Below are 18801 nucleotides of genomic sequence, written 5' to 3' on the forward strand. Positions count from 1 at the left end.
AACGTCCCCTAATTAAAGCAATGGGTGTCCAAGCCAGAAACTAGAACTTAAGAAACTCAAAGTGGCTTTCAAGAGGCATCTTTTCATATTCAGCTCCTTCCCTTGTGCCTATACCAGCTCCCTGCCTTTTCTTATTATCAGAGTCTCACTTTATTCCTGCTCATCGGTCTTGCTCTCTCTTCTGGTCTGATGCGTTGCCATTATTACTTGTTCAGCTGTCTCCCACGTGTAACGCTTCGAGAGCATTAGCTAAGTAGCATATTCTCATTGACTGGCAAAGACATTTACCTCCTGAAGAGGTAAAAAAAAAAAGCTACATGGAAATTGATGGACAGAAATGGCAGTGGAAAAGCTTGAAACCATAAGCGGGGGGGGTGGGGGAGATAAACCTGCAGGTGGGCAGAGTGGCATTTATAAAGATGCTCCTACAGCTTAAAGTGCATTTTTCTGCATCAAGGGAACCATGAGCCTCTCTTTCTGTGAATGGTTAATTGTGGAGGTATACGGGTTCCCATTATGCAGACGTTTCACATGTGAGCAGGAAAAAGAGTAGTGACTAGATTAGCAGACTGAACTATGAATCAGGAAGGCCCCTTTTGCATCTTGCTTCTGGCATTAATTCATTAGATGGCTTTAGAACAAATCTGTTTTCCTCAGCTTCCCACACCACCACCACTACTACTGGGGGTTTGGGATAATGGTATTGCCCAACCATGCAGGACTGGCATGGATTCCTTGCAAGAATTACAAGATAATGTGTGCTAAGCAATTTGGCTGCAATCCTATACCCACAAAGCCAGGAAGAAACCCCACTGAACTCATACATCGGACAGCACTTTTTGAGCATGCTGAAGCACCAGGTGAACTGGATTTTTTTTTTAGGACCAAAGCAAAATTAAATGGCAAGCAAAAATTATAGACTTGAGGTATAACAAGAGAGCCAAATGACAGAAGCAGCATTTCCTTGCTAATCAAAAAAGTTATTAGTTTTTGCTTTACAAACCTAGTGTTTCTGTTTTCTTAAAGGAAGCCAATAGAGCAATCCAAACCTTTGATCCTGCATGTTGGAGGAAGTTTGCAGGCTACAGGTATGTCCTTCCAAGCCTCTCTCTTTGTCCCTCAAGTGTCTCCCACTGTCCCCAGACCACATCCTTCACCAGTCCTGTGCTGTGTTCTTAAGTGTGTTTACCTTACTAGATTGCTTAACTGTGATCTTGCTTGCCTGAGTCCATAGAAAGATAGTTGGATATAAACCTCCGATTTCTGTGTGGCTGGAATGTAACCTACTGAACAACGGAAAGACCCACATCTCTTGCTCCTTCCCTGTTTGCCTAGGGCCCTAGTCATCACCTGCATGAAGTCTCCAGAAGGTTGCCCATAAAGGAATGCTACCTCTGGACTGAGAAAGGTTCCCCACTCCTGGCTCAAATCTTTTCCTAATTCATGTTAACTTCTGTGGAAATTCCAAAGGCACGTCACTCTTTCTACACAGATTTTTTTTTCCTACAGAGAAGAACCATTTGCATGTCACACTGAATATGGAGTAACTGAGGTTCTATTAGGCATCCTAGGGCTGGCAAGTATCAGGGAGGTGGGCAGATGACCAGCCACACCAAGGCAAGCTGGGACTCCCATGGCAGACAAGCAGTCATGCAGTCCTGCAGCAGATGAGGATAGTGTGGTGGCTTCCCTCAACACGCTGCCCAAACAGAGCAGCAATTACCAGTCTGGGGGCTTTATTCCATGCAGGAAGGACTCACTGGTGTCCCCTGATTTTCAGGCCCAAGAGGATTCTCTAGCTGTGAAGATAGGATATCAGCTCAACTTCCTCCAGTTCCATCTGCAAACAGCAGTCTCACTGGCACACGGAGAAGATTCAGACTCCATGGTGCTTGATGAGATCAGCTGTTGAGTCCATGGGACTGGAGTGGAGATGACACAGACCTGGGCTGAAGAAGAAGAAGGAGAAGGAGAAGAAGAAGAAGAGGAAGAAGAAGGCACTCTGGGCGGCATCCAATAAAACATTAAAATACAGTAATCCATCAAAAATTAAAAGCTTCTCTAAACAGGGCTGCCTTCAGATGTCTTCTAAAAGTCTAGTAGTAGTTGTTCTCTTTGACATCTGGTGGGAGGGCGTTCCACAGGGCAGGTGCCACTACCATATACGCTGGGAAAATGCTTTAAAAAGGTTTTAAAATATAGGTGGAGTTTGCCATTAGCTCACATAGTGCCCCATTCTATGCCATACATGTGAACAGGCCTTAGACCAACAAATTAACAGAATTTTATGAAGACGGAGAATAAAGTTTGTGTGACAACTTAAAGTTAAAAGCGGTCAGGAAGCTCCTTTGACAACTCTGCTGCTTAATAATGCAGACATGTCTATGAGGAAAATGGATACAAAAATCCAATTTTAAATCCTGTCTGCTACATATCCCAGTGAAGGTGCTGTTCTTTTCGCTGAAAAAGGTAACAAACTTTCCATCTTATGTAACTAACCCTGTTTCCCCCCGCCGATTCAAGTCAAGATGAATAGAGAATAGAAGAGAACAAAACCTTTTGAACAATAGTGTTCAATCTCTAAAAAGAATATTAAAATGGTAATTCAAAACACAATGTGCTTCTTCTACATTGTATTCCAATTACCCGAAAGTACTAAATTATAACTTCTGTATACATGGGAGGCATATGTAATTAAGTTATTCTCCTGACAGGTTTATTCATCTATAATATCTAAATAAAGGCCAGTTTGTCACTGCTTTATATCATATGGATACAAATGGTGTTATTTAGAACAAGACTAATTTATCTGGATGACTTCCTCAATATTTTAATGTAGAATTTATGTATTCTATATAGCAGTAACTCTATGTAGCAGTGATAGAAAACCTCAGAAACTAAATCTTTTCACAAGCCTTTCTTCTGCCTCACTTCATGACATGGTAAGTATCTCCCCGAGAAATCCCCCTGTGTCTCTTGGGCTTTTATATTTTATTGACATGGCTTGGTTACTTTAAAAAAAGCTGACCTGCTTGCAAGTTCCTACTGCTCCTCTACAATAAACACAATGTGACCAGCCCCAAAAACAGGTTGCAAATACAATACAGACTTTTCTTGCATCACAAAGGCTCCGAATCCTATATAATACTATCCAAGTATCTCGGTGTCCAGTCCCTGTGTCTGTGGGATTGCGCTACTGCGCATGTGCCCCACGGACAGCCGTTGGGACTTGGAGCGCAGAGATACTTCGGAGAGGGGAGCTTGGCGCCCGCTCAGCCCAGCAGGGAGACGAGCCAGGCTGAGGCGGCGAGGTGGGCACGAGGACCGCCCGTTCCTCTTTGCCGGGCGCTGCTGCTGCTTCTTCTTTGTAGGCCCTGACGGGAGAGGCGGGCCCGGCCTCCTCAGGGCGCGGCTCGGCGGCTCATCCGCGCGAGGAGCGACGCCGGCGGGAGAGAGAATGAGGCGGGCAGACCGCTGCGGCGCTCAAGCCGGGCTGAGGTAGGAGGTCCGGGAAGGGAATTCGTAGGGCCGCTTGCTGGCCTCGGTGGAGGAGGAAAGAAAGCAAGGCCTTCTCCTAACTCCCACCCCATCGGGTCAGTTCTATCTGTTGGGACTTGGAGTGCAGACCCGCCGCTTCATCAGCTCTGTGCATGTCCCCGAGGTTGCTAGAGCAACAGGTCTGCTCTAGCACCCGTTATTTTAACGGGCTTCATGATACTAGTAGTGGTAATAAAACACAAGCAATCCATGTCTAAATGGAACAAGTATCTCTCGGCATCAAACCAGACTGCTTGTTCACAAGTACATAGAATCCTAGAATTGTAGAGCTGGGACCGCAAGGGTCATCTAGTCCAACCCCCTGAAATGCAGGAATCTTTTGCCCAACATAGGGCTCAAACCCTGAGATTAAGAGTCTCATGCTCTACCGACTGAGCTATGTTTTGTTCTCCTTTAAATCAGAGGGCCTGTTGATGTTTTGAGTGTGCTTGAGATTTTTAAAAACAAAATCCTTTACTTTTGCTTAATTAAATGTAGGGATTTAGGCACCAATGCTATACTCCATTAGAAATTAAATTCAGTTCACATTTAAAGGTGACTCTGTCAGATCTGCACTTTCCAAAATAATATGCAAATTGAAGACAGAGCTATCCATTTAAATCCACACTTAACCAAATTTTGTTATGCAGTTCCTCCAGTATTTACAAAAATGCATGTATTAGGGGAAATAACTTTCAGGCGTTGAGTAAAGTTATTCCACCTGACATCCTTAAGATGACAAATATTAACCTCATTCTTGATTTCTCCCTTAGATTACATGCAAGTCATCACATTAGCCGGCATCAGGTTTTGTAGGTTCTGAGGACAGCCTAGGGCACTCAAAAATGTTACAATTAGAGCAAACTGTTTCATTTATACACCTGAGACCAATCTAAATTTCTGAAAAATGGTTATGCTAACCAGAGTTAAGTCTGGTTCACACATACACACTTGTCACCCGATGACCCTACTATCAAGCAGTGACTTGTTTGCGGGAATGAGCCCAGGACCGAACTACCTCACATCACAATTTTTTCAATTAATATTTTTTTTTGCAGTGACTATGAGTCATCAAGTGACAAAACGTACATGTGTGCATAAACTTCTTACTTGTGTTCAAATGGAGTCTCTTATTGAGCCTCTCCTGCGCCCACCGCCACTCCCACCCCGCCAAATCACACACGCAACCCTTTCCGCCATAACTGCTGCCTTTTACTCTTTGCAGCAGGAATCCCGATCAAAGAGGTACACAGTGTTACATGTCACAACATCTCAGGCACTTAATAAGGCACACAAAATCTTTTCTGTTTGCGCATAAAATAATATGTGAAGCCAACCACTTATCGTGGTTAAAAAAAAGGAAAGCCAGCTTCAAGAACCTCCTCAGAAACAGAAACATCATCATCATCATCTCAATCACTTGCCCATTTTCCAACTAAAATATGCCAGGAACAGAAAAGGCCTCTCTACCTGGCCTCCAGGACTATTCCCAGGCCCCCCAGGTGGAGGAAGGCCAAGCCAAGCCAACTACCGGGGCTCATTCACCTGGTCACCTTTCAATGCCTTAACAATGCCCTTCCGCTGTCTGCATAGGACAAAAAAAAAGTCTGCACGAAAGGAGGAGTGGAGTGGACACGAATCTGACCCATAAATAATGGCAAAAATGAAAATCCCCCAAGAGAACATTTCTGTCTCCTAGGATACTCAGCTACTGATCTCAGGGGAACAATACTTCTTTCACCATGAAATCGTAAAACTACCATTCTTCAGAAACATTTTTTCCACGCATTTAGTTCTTAATCAGGGGCATGGGTTCATCATAATTTTTTATTCTGTGCTGGGCGTTAAATGAGCATAGCATATTTGGTAGAAATATTTCTCACCACCACCATTACTCTTAATTAGATTTATATAGCTGCCCCTTAATAAACACGTCCTCGGTGGCTTACAATAAAATATTAAAAACACAGCATACAATATTTTTTTTAGGCCAGCAAAAGAAAAGAAAAAACTTCCTGGCATACAGGGAGTATTCAATAATTTACAAACCAAGAGTTAAGCTCCACCGCTGGGAGAACAGGACCTCCAAGAAGGATCTGAGAATTCAGGAAGGCATATTCCATTACAATTGTTGCTCTTTTGAATGGGTTGCCATTCTCATATTGTATACTTCGGACCTTGGCATGAAAATATCAGAGACAATATGGACTTTTAGCATTTCCTAGCCATCTATCTCTCACTGTTTTTATTTTCCTCTTTGTTGCCCCTGTGCAGATCTCCCAAGCTGAGAATAACACTTCATGCTTCTGATGGTTGTAGTCTTATGAAAGCTTATGCCACAATAAATTTGTTGGTCTTTAAGGTGCAATAGTATCCTTTGTTTTTTCTGCTGCAACAGATGAAATACAGCTACCCAACTTGGAATCAGCTTAGCCACTGAATTTACTGCTGGAGTACATATTCCTGTTTGAAGACACTAACTGAATACACCCTGGGTTTCCTAACAAGTATGCTAGAGGCGTAACATGCTTTTATTTTATTTTTATTGTTTTGTATCGTTTTACAATCCCATTTTTTCTTCTGTTAACTCATTAAGGAGTTTCTCATGTAACCAGAGCTCCGAATCTGTAAAAATATTTCAGTTGCCAAATGGTAAGCCTGTTCACACAAACAGTCTGATAAAAGTAAGACCAAGAGAACCTTATTCTAAGACGGATGAACGAAAAACACTTAATATATTATTATTTTTTACATTTCTGCCAATAAAGAATGACGGAAGCTGAATTTACTTAATGCTCAGTTTGGACAAGCTCATACAAAACTGATATCTAAAGTATTATTTGGTCTGTTGAAACCTGCAAGGCTACAGCAAATTTACTAGAAATTTCAGAAGCAGGTCCCACTGAAAACATATTTAGCATTGGGTTCAAAATGGATGGCATCATGTTATAGATATATGGTCTAGTTCTTATTTCCAAAACACTTTAACATGACAACACGAAATGGAACACGTAGAGGAAGAGGTCTGGCTATGCAGACAGGAGCTGGCTTACTTCCAAGTGCCTCTAACTCAGTTCTGTGGGTCAAAGTCAATAGGTTACAATCTGGAACATACTAGGGTAAAAAGAAGGTAAAACATTATCTTCTCCCCAGACACTGGCATCTCCAGCAACAAGAAGTTCTCCCATTTAAGAGAATGCTTCCATTCACTCCTATGGGATGGGAGAAAATGAGGCACCGCTGCATTAGGCGGTGGTATTATAATAGTGCAAAAACCCACCTAGTATTCCTGAAAAATGGTAGCCAAGTTTCCACTGAAAAGGCTCCAATATGGTGCTGGTTAGCAGCAGCAGTGTGTCACTGTATGTAGAGGTAATGCCCTCTTCCTAAGAAGCCTGCAATTTCTGCACTGCCACTCTCATGCACCCTCCGTAATTTTGATCCTGTTTTGCTAGTCTGTTTGGTTGTTTCAGTCTAGACTGCATATCAGAATTATGAACACACTTCAGAATAACAACCAATTAATAATTCCCACACATAATCCAACCGATACTAATGCATGACGAGGTTTCCAAGCTGAAGGGAAGACTCCTTGCAAATGAAGCTGCTTGATTGTTGATTATGATGTTTCCCTAAACCCTGCACTTAATTACAACTTGTGATCACCTGCTTGGATAACATGTGATAACATGCTTGCTCGGCAAACTCGAGTGCAGAATAAAAAGCACTGAGCTTGTTCTGTACTCTGCATGAGAAGACAGCCCAGAAGAAAGCTTTCCAGACCTGGTCTATTGTGGATTTCCATTCAGTCCTAGACTCCAGCTGTAAAATTTTGCTCAGACATATCTACTCTCCAAAACCACTCAATAGTTTGATGGCTTCACAATGTGTTCTCAGTTGCTCTGACTTTTTTTTGTTGGCATCCATCTGTCTTGAGGGACAACTGAGTGCACCTCCTGGGGTGAAGTCAAAGTGCTGAAGAATCACAGCAACTGCTGTGGCTGCAGAGACCAGTAGCTTGTAACTGCTGCCTCTCACATTGTTTTTCCTGCGTTAGTAGCACCAAAGTGACCTCTCTGGGGCACAAGCCTGGGCAGGGTGTATGGAGGTCCTGGGCTGCCCAGATGGCAACCCACCCCCCACCCCCGCCTCACTGATGCAATCCAAAGGAGAGCAATGCATTTGGCACCAACTTGCTGGCAGGAGTTGCTGAAAGGTGGCATACAAGATGCCATCCAACTGCCTTAGGGACTCCACTCCAGATTTGTGTAGGGTTTACTCCTTAGCATTTTCTTCTTCCAAAGATGTCCTGCAAGTCAGCAGGTGCAGATTTTTCCTCGGGTTTTACTCCTGAAGCCCTTTTCACAAATGAGTATAGCCGCAAGGCAGCAGAGGCTTCGGATCAAAGTTTTCCTCCTCTTAGATGGGCTACCTTCCCAGGTTGATGAGCCTTATCTGTCCCCACTTCCCTCTACAGCTCATGCAGAAACTGCCTTCTTGATCGCTGGACCCACTATTGGTCTCAATCTGCCAGAGCCTGTCTTTGCATGCAGGAGAAGTCCCTAACTCACCAAGTGTTTGAGAGCCATCGGCTACCCTCACCTGGTTTAGCTTACCGTTCCCGAGGTGTGGCTTCTGTTACATGCTGACGGCTTCTAGGAGCCACAGGTGAAAGCGAGTGCAGGGTGGGGGACCAAAGGTGGACAAACTACCCCAGAAGAAGCACGACATGTCCCCTACCAGAGGTACTGCCCCTCTCCTAACACCCCATACACATAGCTGCTCTGACTACAGAGGCACAAACTAATTTTAATATACATTGAATCCCACTATGGCAGTCAAGGAGGTATGAGATCAGGAAAGAAATACAGTATCTAAATAGACACAGAGTAAAGTTGTCACTGTAGATCAAATTACTAATCGATGAGTAAGATATATCTGAAAGTACTCTTTGTATTATTTTAGATTAGCTGTCCTCTTTAAATAAGCTGTCATGCCTTTTCTCCCTGTTGTTCTTATAAGCCTGCAAGTTCCCATTTTATGCCTACCATGTTTTTCTGAGGTCTTTTGAAAGGCTAAGGAATACCACTTGCTGCTAAACAGGAGGGGGAAGGAGGAAAATTTGCATGGAGAAGTAGGCAAACTGCATGAGGGGCACTTAACAATCCCCTCCGGCTGCTGTTCCTTGGCATGCATTTCTTGCATCATACAGCAATGTAGCTGGGGGAGGAAAAGGGTTGCAGAGAAAAGCAGTGAGGAATGGAAGAGTTAAACACCCCTCTCCTGTCAGTGCTACCCAGCAAATGTCACGCTTTCCCTGCTATTTTGCAATTGTTCGGCAGAGACCGTGGTTCCACAGCCTCTGTTTGTAGCAGAACATCTCTTTCAGCTGAAATGTGAACCCCAGAAATAGTTTTGCAATTTTATTTGAACTATAAATGCTTTCCAGCATGTCTATGATCAAGAAAAAGCAGGTGCAGGCTAACAGAAGCCCATTCAATGACAGTAAGCTGGGGCTACCGTACTTGTCCATTAAGATGATCAATGTTGCCTTTGCATTACTGGCATCATCTGTCAGCAAAGCTCATGATTCCCCTACTTCCCATCTTCTCTACTATTTCATTATTATGAGACCTATTTCATTACTTTTATTTCCCATACGCCATTACTAATACACCATTGCAGAATGTCTCCTCTTTTTTGCTTCTGTTTCCATGCATTTGCAGGGGGTGGGGGAGAGATGTCTGAAGTGTTGTAATGGGTTTTTATGATTCTTTCCATCTTGGAACATTTGTCAAGTCCAAGACAAATGTTTAGTGAAATGAACGGCTTCATTTCCCCCCCCCCCAAAAAAACACATCATATAAACATGCTCCTTGAACTGTTCATTGGGTAGGCAGAGAACCCCCTTTCCTACAAACAGCAGCTTCCATTGAGGAGGGGGATTTGTAAGGGGTTCAAGGGCAACTGATGTTGCTGAAGATAAGCAGGTGTGGACTTATTCAGCCCTTTGGATGGGAAACCACTGGATGAACTATGTAATAACAGCATACAAAATCAATTATAAGAAAAATCATGAAGAAGAAAGGCTTTCAAGAAAATCTGGGTAAGGGGTCATAGCTGAAAGGGCACAGGCTTTGCATTCAGAAAACCCCAGGCTCAGTCAGCAAATGATTCACAATTAATGTGGCTGGGAAAGGCTTCTGCCACAAAGTTAAAGGTAAAGGTAAAATGGCCCCTGACCATCAGGTCCAGTCGTGTCTGACTCTGGAATTGTGGCGCTCATCTCGCTCTATAGGCCGAGGGAGCCGGCGTTTGTCCGCAAACAGCTTCCGGGTCATGTGGCCAGCATGACAAAGCTGCTTCTGGCGAACCAGAGCAGCGCACGGAAACACCATTTACCTTCCCGCCGGAGCGGTCCCTATTTATCTACTTGCACTTTGATGTGCTTTTGAACTGCTAGGTGAGCAGGAGCTGGGACCAAGCAACGGGAGCTCACCCTGTTGCAGGGATTCGAACCGCCGACCTTTTTGATCAGCAAGTCCTAGACTCTGTGGTTTAATCCACAGCGCCACCTGAGTCCCTTGCCACAGAGTTAGTGCCTGTCAGTCAGAGCAGACAGTACCGGGTTAGATGGACTCATAATCTGACTGCATCCAGCAGAGGTTTTTACACCTCAGTCCACCTGGTCAGCCGCGGGGGGGGGGGGGTACTGGAGCTGAGCATTTGGGTTTTTTAAAACATCTACCCCAAGGTAACTCTAGTTATCTGTGGCACCTAAAAAAATAACTAACCCACTTACTAAGGATACATTTCCATGGATCACAGTAGTCCACAAACGCATATAAATACAATAAATTGGTTACATTTTAAGGTGCCACAAGACTCTTGGTCATTTTTGTTACAAGAGACTATAATAATAATGATGGCGGTGGTGATCAATTTTTATTCATACCCCACCCTCCCCAGTCAAAACCAGGCTCAGGGCGGCTGACACAGTAAAATTACAACAAGACATAAAAGGGGGAAAAACACAATTAAAATACAGGTTAAGATACAATTTAAGTTTAAAAATTTAAAAATGCAGCCTCATTTTAAAATAGCCCAAATCAAAACCATAGGGAGGAAAAACATAGGGGTCAGACTGAGTCCAGCCCAAAGGCCAAGCAGAACAGCTCCGTCTTGCAGGCCCTGCGGAAAGATGTCAAATCCCACAGGACCATGGTCTCCTGTGAGAACGTGTTCCACCAAGTCAGGGCCAGTACTGAAAAGGCCCTGGCCCTAGTTGAGGCCAATCTAACCACATTATGGCTCAGGATCTCCAGAATGTTGTTATTTGTGGACCTTAAGGTCCTCCACGGGGCATACCAGGAGAGGCGGTCCCGTAGGTACAAGGGTCCTAAGCCTATCATAGCTAACCCTCCGTTCTGCAACTTGTATAAAGTAATTTTTAAATGCCCATGATTACTCCTACTTTGCATAATTTAGTCTTCTTCCAGTAGGCAAAAGGAGGGGTAATAAGCCATGCAGAACACTGACTCTCCTTGAAGATGGGAAAAACCAGGGCTTTTTTCCAGCCAGAATCCACCAGAACTCAGTTCTGGCACCTCTCAGGTGGGTGCCATTGCCATTATAAGAGCACAAGGGAGGCGTTCCATGTGAGTTCTGGTGCCTCTTTTGTAAGAAAAGTAGCACAGGAAAAAACTTAGTCCCTCCTTTGGCACCTGAGATTCTTGAAGAGGTTGGCATACATAATACAGAACATATAATAGCTGAGATACTTAGGAAACTAAATTCTGCTGCCAAGGCTACATTTTGCAGCTTTTCTGCAGTTTTGCTGTTCAATTGTTCCTTGGAGACCAGCTGCTTCACAGAATTAGTGACAGAAAGACATCTCTCATGTGTGCTCAAAACAGTCGGGGGACACTTCTTCCCCCCCCCACTCCAATCCAGCATGGAAAAAGAGGGCCTTCTGCCTGAAAAGCACAGGTTGAGCCAGAAAGCAACTTGAAGCTGTTACACCTTTTTAGCTGCTTTAGGAACACCAGTTCTTTAAAAGCAGGACAGTTTTGAAACAAGGGAAAGGCCACACCAGGCCCAGGAAGGTTGTGCTCTCTCCCTTCTGAGGAAGAATATCACAGCAAGGGAGGAAATGTGCCTGGCTCAAGCCATTGGCAGGGCAAGAAACAGATGCAGGGATTTTGCTTTCCAATCTGCCCCCTGCTCCGCTAGAAAGAACTCTGCTTCAATTATCAGCTGCCCTAGAGGAGAAAGTTGCACTGTGGTCTCAGTTACTGGCCAAAGAATGAAAGGCAGCTAGGGATGCTGAAGCAGGGATGCTGAATTCATACCTAGCAAGGACACAGGCCTGACCCCTACTGGATGTTAAGGACCATTAATTCCTCTCCTCTTCTGTTCAGATCTCCCTTCTTTTTCTACCTTTTCCTTCTCTTTCCCTTGTGTCTTGCTTTTCTATACGTACTGTAGTTGGGAAGCCCGAGGGTAGGGCCTGTGCCAGTTAACACAAGAAATAAATAGCAGCAGCACAGGTGCCATGTCCTTCTGAATGATACTTACAGAAAATGCCAAGTTTGTTTGCTTAAGTAAATATGAGTGCAGGTGAATGCAAATTCTGTGCACTGTACTGCTCTCTGCTCCCCACCAGATGCCTTGGGAGCTAGGAGCTTGCCTACCACACCAAATCACTCATTTCTTTAGGAAAATGAGAACTTTCCTCTCCTTTTCAAGACACATGAAGGATATCACCATGCTGGGTTTCTATGTCTGTCTCCCTGCCCCTTTTTGTTTACTAGTTGGGCCCCCATGCACTTGACCTGGTGGAATTCTGTATAGGGGAATCTCTTCCTTGTGGAAATAAGTGGCAGGGGAAAACGACACCTGCTAAATTTCTGAGGGGCTGACTTCTGCTGAAAGACAAGAAGAGCAGGGTTATTAAAAGAAAAGGTGGTTTCAGTGGAGAAGGGACTCTCATGGCTCTGAGCTGAAGAGTGGGGCTGAATGCAAAACCAACTTCAGCCACCAGATGCACCAGCAATGCACAAAACAAGGCTTCCTATATTGGGATGGGAAAGTGTGGTCCTACTGGCACCTGTGATCTGCGGTTGCCATCATCCCTGAACATTGGCCATGCTAAGCTGAGGATGGTGGGAGTTAAACATCTGGTATGTCACAGGTTTCCCACCTCTGTCCTAAACAAAGCAGTCAGGTCCACGTTCTGACACACAGCATCTCCACCTGGATGCTCGCAGAGCTGAACAACTATCTCAGAATGAATATATGGTCTCGTGTCCTTAGATAATCTGACTTTAAGTATCCTGTCCCCTTCTTCCCACTGCAGCAACCTGCATGCCTCTGTGGGGGGTGGGGTGTCCTCCTGAACAACGTAGGATGGGGTACGGGGTCAGGGAGGAATAGATGGGAAATCTTATTTCCATGAACTTCCCTTAAAATGATTTTAGGATCTATGCCACTATATGAACACCCCTCTATCCCATTCAACCCAAAGCCCAGTGGACAGAGGAAAGGGATGAAGCTTCCACAGCTAGCTTCTACCTTATTTTCTTTCTGTTAAAGATCCAGTTAATATGTAACTATTGTGGTAGGATTCGATCTCACAGCAAACCAAACGCTGTCTGAATGAAAGAACTACACAGGATCTCAGAGAACTCATTAGAACTTCTTGTGCCAATATCGGCTGGCTTTTACGGGAAAAGAATGTCAATGTGGGTTATACCTATGTACAGTAATCCTGGTGAGGTTATGTGCTTCTGTCATTTGGTTATTACTGGTACAGGGAAGGGAGACCCATACAAAACGAGTAATAATGAGTGCACAGGGACAACCTGAATGGCAGTTGGCAGCCAAATGGCATCACTGTGACATGGCAGGAACACATTGAAGAAGCAAAGTGGAAAGATGAGAAACATGGTTCCCACAAGACTAGTTTATCAGTTTGGGGAAGTAGAGGCCGCAAAAAAAAGGTCAGCACTTAAAACTTGAAAAGAGCATCCCACAGTGGCACAATCCAGATGAATTAATTAGGCTTGGAAATCTGAGCTGTAGTCAAACGAAGTAACTTTCAATCTAAGGAAGAGTCTGTGGAATTGTGCAGGCTGAAGACTCTGGCTTGTCCAAGAAAAACTTCACCTGAAAAAAGCAAACACTCCTAGCTTTCATTTTATATTTTTGTGCAATGGTCGACTGGTTCTCATCACTCTGCATGTTTCGTATGGTGTCATTTCACCTCTTTGTTTTTAGAACACTATTATTTTGTGATACAAAGACATCGCTTTAATGTTCTACACTTTATTCTGGAAACTAGATTTGTTTGCTTGCTTTCTAAAGTGAATCTTACAGAGTTCCCCACGTGGTAATATGTACCTGTCAAGTAAGGTGGCATTTGCCAGTAGCACATTAACCTACTGTACTAATCTTTCTTTGCATAAAACTCAATCAGTCATCTCAGGGGATGCAAATGGGGCAGGAGTCAAGGATGGAAGAGCAGTAATTTACTCACCAACACCACCAACATGCCTGGTACTGGAGCATGAAGAACCCAACAAGCGAACAGAGAGAATGAACAAAGATGAAATTTACATTGTGGCTTTTGCGTCATGCGCCTCTTTGAGAAATTTGCTCATCAATATTGGCAGAATCTAACAGAGTGAAGGTACTCTAAATTGACAGTACTATAAAATGATTTTTAAATATAAATGAAGGAAACTCCCAGCACAGACCTAACTTAAGACTGCAGTCCCCAGCACACTTGCTAGGGAGTAAGCCCCACTGGAAAGAGGTCTGTGCTTATGGTACAAAAAGGGCCACATTGCATGAGGTGCTCAGAGGCTGCTTACAAAGTGGCAAACTGCCTTCATCTCACAGGGAAGACAATGGGTTTGGAAGACACCAAGTACCTCTCATGAATCTCTCATCAATCTGGCACTAGCAGTTGCACGTAATTTCCACTGGCAATCATTTCAGAGCAATCATCCATGCTTTTCAGATGAGAAAGGGAGAAGAAACAGCTTGAATGCTTTGAGGAAGGTAAAATACCTAGTCTGGAGGAGGAACTAAACAGAAATATCCTTAAGAAAAATATTATTTAGAAACACAATCCCAGTTATAAGCTTATGTATTTTCTAAGTGTTCCTGTTTAGATTTCTATTATTCGGGGGGAATTTTTTTTTACATTTTAAAAAAAGAGTATTGTGACATTTACACAACATATGGAAAGACAGGATAAAGCAGCCAAGTAAGATGGCTCTAATATTGTCTTAAAAATGTAATATTTTCTTTGATTCTAATGCATTCACAGCAACAATCCTTTTTTTCTTGGTGACCAGCTTCACAGCACAGGCAACAGATTTGATTTTAGGATTTGTATTGTATTTAGGAACACTAAGAAGCAGATAAAAAGCAAGGTGACTACCTAAATAGGTTACAGATACCTCAGCACCTCTGCATTCTTTGCTTCTCACACCATTCTCTTAAGCAAGAGATGTGGCAAAAGGGGGCGTGGGGGGGAGGAGAGAAAGGTATGGGTTGCATTCATTAGCTGGGGTGATGGGCCTGAACTAAGGAGACAGAAACAAGAGAGACAATTCCACCTCCTGATTTTGGGGCTGGGGCTGGGACTTTGCTCCTACTTTCAAGAAAAAAATATTTCCCTCCTTGTGCGACAACCGAAATAAAAACACCTTCTGAGACCAGGGGCTGCAAGGTCTTTGTTCCCAGAAGCATGAAATGAACTGGCACCCCCTATCGCCACCAGTTCCGGATACATGAACTGTTGACTCCTCACTGCCCACACAAGGTCAGTGCTCTCACTCCCGGATTTGCTGGATGCCTCCCTATTTTCATGACCTCCTCAACCGTGCACTGAAAAGATCAGATGCATTGTATGGATGTATGCACAGCAGTCCTACATGTGTGTCTGCACAAGGAAGGAAATGCACATGTGATAATATATATCAGATATGCACAAGGATGGAAAATCTGTGCAAGAGGAGAAAAGAAAGCATGCTTGTATGTGCATGCGGTTATACAGCCAGTGTTTTTCATATCACATTTAGAACCAGACAGCATTCAATTTCTGAAATAACTGGTACTGGAGCTTGAGATTCCCCCCCCCCCCGTGCTCACTCCCTTCCCTGCCTGGAATTCACATCTTCCAAGTTAGGAAATTGTCCTAATTCAAGTCCCATTAAACTCAAATGAATTTATTCTGAGTAAACATGCTTACCAGCAGGTGAGAACTACATTACACTTCTCTGATTTCATAAAGCCTCTTGTAGATTAACAGAGCAATCCTACACATATCTCTATTCCATGTAAGGCATACTGAATTTAATGAGACTTGCTCCTGGGGTCTGCAGCCTAAGGCATTCCGTTATTTAAAAGCACTGTCCAGAGTAGCTCAAGGCTCTGAAACGAAAGATAACCTGGAACCTTTAAAAAGAAAAAAGTCCCTGCTCACCCATAAAACTGGCTGGTTCGCCTTCCAGAAGTCTCTCAGACTTGCCTGCCTCACTGGACGCTACTAAGGTTAACCTGACCCATTTCCTCAGAACTGGGCATGAGAGAAGCACAAACTCACTAAAATAAAACAAGCGCGAAGGAAGCAAAGCGACGGTGTGTGCGCGCGCTCGCTCGCTCGCGGAATCAGAGGCGCACGCTCCTTGCCACGATGCCTTCGATCCTATGCTCGTTTATTTAGAAACAAGTCCCACCAAATTCATTCTGACCAAGCACGCGCGCAACTTTGGACTGAGTGGGGGGGGGTGGAGAGGGAAAAGAGAAAGAAACATGTGCACGAAGGTTTTTAAAATGAGCGACTGACAGGGAGGCAGAGGCAAAGATGGAGCTGGCGATGGAGCTTGGAGAGCAAGGGAGGGGAAGGTACACGAGGCGCGCACGGGGGGGGGGAGAGACGGCGGGTATTGTGAAGGAACCCATGTGGCGAGAGGAAGCGCTCGCGGGGCGGCGAGGGAGCAAGGATGCTGAGCGCCGCGGCCCCTCTCCGCCCGCCGCCCACTAGCCCAGCCTTGCCCTGCCCTGCCCGCCGGCGGGGGCGTCGTCGTCCTGGGCGCTTACCTGAGCAGTTGCTGCCCGCCTTCCCTTTGCCGGCGGCGCAATCCGCGGCCGGCGCGGCCGGCGAGAGCGGGTTGGACGTCCGCGCCGGGGCCAGAGCGCACAGGGCCACCGCGAGCGCCAGGATGGCGGCGCCGCTGCAGCAGCCGGGCGAGGCTCGGGGCCGGGCGGGGGCCGCCATGGCGAGGGCTGGCGAAAGGCCGGGGAGGGGGCCCGCTGCCGCCGCAGGGCCCAGCTGGGGATCAGCGGGCGGCGCCCGGAGGAGCGCGGACCCGCCGGCCTTGCTGCTGCCAACCAGCCCTCCGCATCCCGGGCCGCCTCTGGGCTCTTCGGAACCGCGGCTGCTGCTCTACCCTCCGCCTTTTCCCCGGCGCCCTGGACACCGCCTGCCTCTTCCCGGAGCCCCTTTGTGCGCTTCGGTGGCGGCGCCTGCTCGCTGCTGCCGTCGCGGACGATGCTGCCGCTGCTACTGCTCCGGCTACAACAAAGGGATGGGAGGGGGTGCGAGATGGAGGGGATGGGAGGGGGAGAGTCAGGGAGTGGGGGCCACGTGGCGCTGCTGCTGCTGCTGCTGCTGCCGCCGCCGCCAGCCTCCTCCCCCGGGACAGGGGCAGTATAGGGGGTCCGGCGCCGGGCTGCCACGCCCCCCTCTTCCGGACCGCCGGCCACCACGCCAACACCCCCGTGAAGTGGTTCCTCCGCCTGCGCGCCCGCCTTGGGAGAACGATCTCTCCTCACCCGCCGCCGCTCGATCAATCGACGGTAATCGGGAGCCCCGCTCTCCCACCTTGTCTTTAGGCACACTTGGGGAGAGAGCTGGAGTCCCCCCTCGCGAAAGCAAGCAGCCCGCCACGGGTGCGCTGGGAGAGGAAGGGAGCGATGGCTTGCCACAGACTTTTGCCCCCCCCCCTCTGCCCCGGTTGTGGGTGGGTGGGTGGGTGTCTGTCCCCCGCTGCTCTCGTTTACTCTGGAGTAAAGAAACTCCACTTAGCGCTGGGCGAGGAGCAACCTCAGTAGGAAGCCTATCCTGGAGCACTGCCTGCCACGTGCTATTCCCACATGAGTAGGTTCAGGATTCAGGTGTGAGTGCTCTGTAACTTCTTCCTCCTGAAGTTTGGCAGAGGCAAAAAGGCCCGGGCAAACAAGCAGAGATGCACCTAGGCTCCCTTGCACCCTTGGCAAGGAGCTGAAGCGGCATCCCCACTCTTTATTTGTGTCCCTCCCCACCACCAGAAACTAAAAAAAGAGAGCCTTTTGACACCTTTGGCACTGCACCCCTGAACACATCTAATTGTGCATGGGTGGGCTCCTAGCCACCCCAAGCTAGCTTAGAGAGATGCGTTTTTTGTGACCCCCCCCCCAGCCAACTCCAGGTACACCACTGCAAACAAACTGCTTGCTTGCAGGGACTGCTTTGGTAGCTACTGCTTGGCTCAAGTGAAATGGCAAACAGCTGTACTGTGGAGCTACCATTAGCACAATCAGATGGTCTGAACCATCTACTCTGGCCTCAAATAACCAATACAAAATTAAGCCTGTTGCTTTCAGAAGAGCTAAGGCTGTTTTGTTTTGTCTGTTGAGCCCAGTGCTGGTTTGTGGCCTATAGACTTGCTTTTCGTATGCAGCAGAATATGATTCAGGTTGGTAAGATGCTGGTGTTGAAGGAGAAAAGACACAGAATGTAGAAGCATTCGGTTTCAGACAGAGGCAAGGTTTTCTGGGGAGAGTGAGGTAGGCCGCCAGATGTCATTTGTGGCTGAGCTGGGATTTGCACCAAGACCTCCTTGATCCAAGTTCAGCTCCCCAGCCATTGTGCCACACTGCTGCATGGTTTATTGGAGGAGGCACAAAACAGATACCGGTCTCTCTTCATTCAGCCAAGAGGTAAATGCACAGGCACGCCACATCTTGCCTCATTGTCCCAATCAATAGAGCATAAGTGACTGAGTGTCTTTCCAATTGTCAGGGAGAGATGGGTGTTGTTGGAGAAAAAAATGTCAGTTCCCTTCCCTGTTGTAGGACTCCCACCTTTGAGCATCATTAAACAAACCAAGTACCTTCCAGTTTCTGTTGGGTGAGCCCTGTACCTGGGTTACATCTGTGCTTTGTCACCAGCCAAACATTTTACACTGGGGAAGGCTCAAACCTTGTCCA

General features: G+C 46.1%; 1 protein-coding gene across 1 annotated transcript in view; it reads right to left on the minus strand.

The window, feature by feature from the left end:
* Positions 1 to 17681, minus strand: part of TMEFF1 (transmembrane protein with EGF like and two follistatin like domains 1) — a 76382-nt gene extending 58701 nt beyond the window's left edge. Inside the window, exon 1 of the mRNA XM_035126088.3 lies at positions 16651 to 17681. Within this exon, the coding sequence (XP_034981979.1) occupies positions 16651 to 16828 (178 nt within the window). The 5' untranslated portion in view covers positions 16829 to 17681. The remainder of the gene's footprint in view (positions 1 to 16650) is intronic.
* Positions 17682 to 18801: the final 1120 nt, after the last annotated feature.

The sequence above is a fragment of the Zootoca vivipara genome, chromosome 8 (genome assembly GCF_965207765.1).
Source record: "Zootoca vivipara chromosome 8, rZooViv2.hap1.1, whole genome shotgun sequence".
NCBI classification, from domain to species: domain Eukaryota; kingdom Metazoa; phylum Chordata; class Lepidosauria; order Squamata; family Lacertidae; genus Zootoca; species Zootoca vivipara.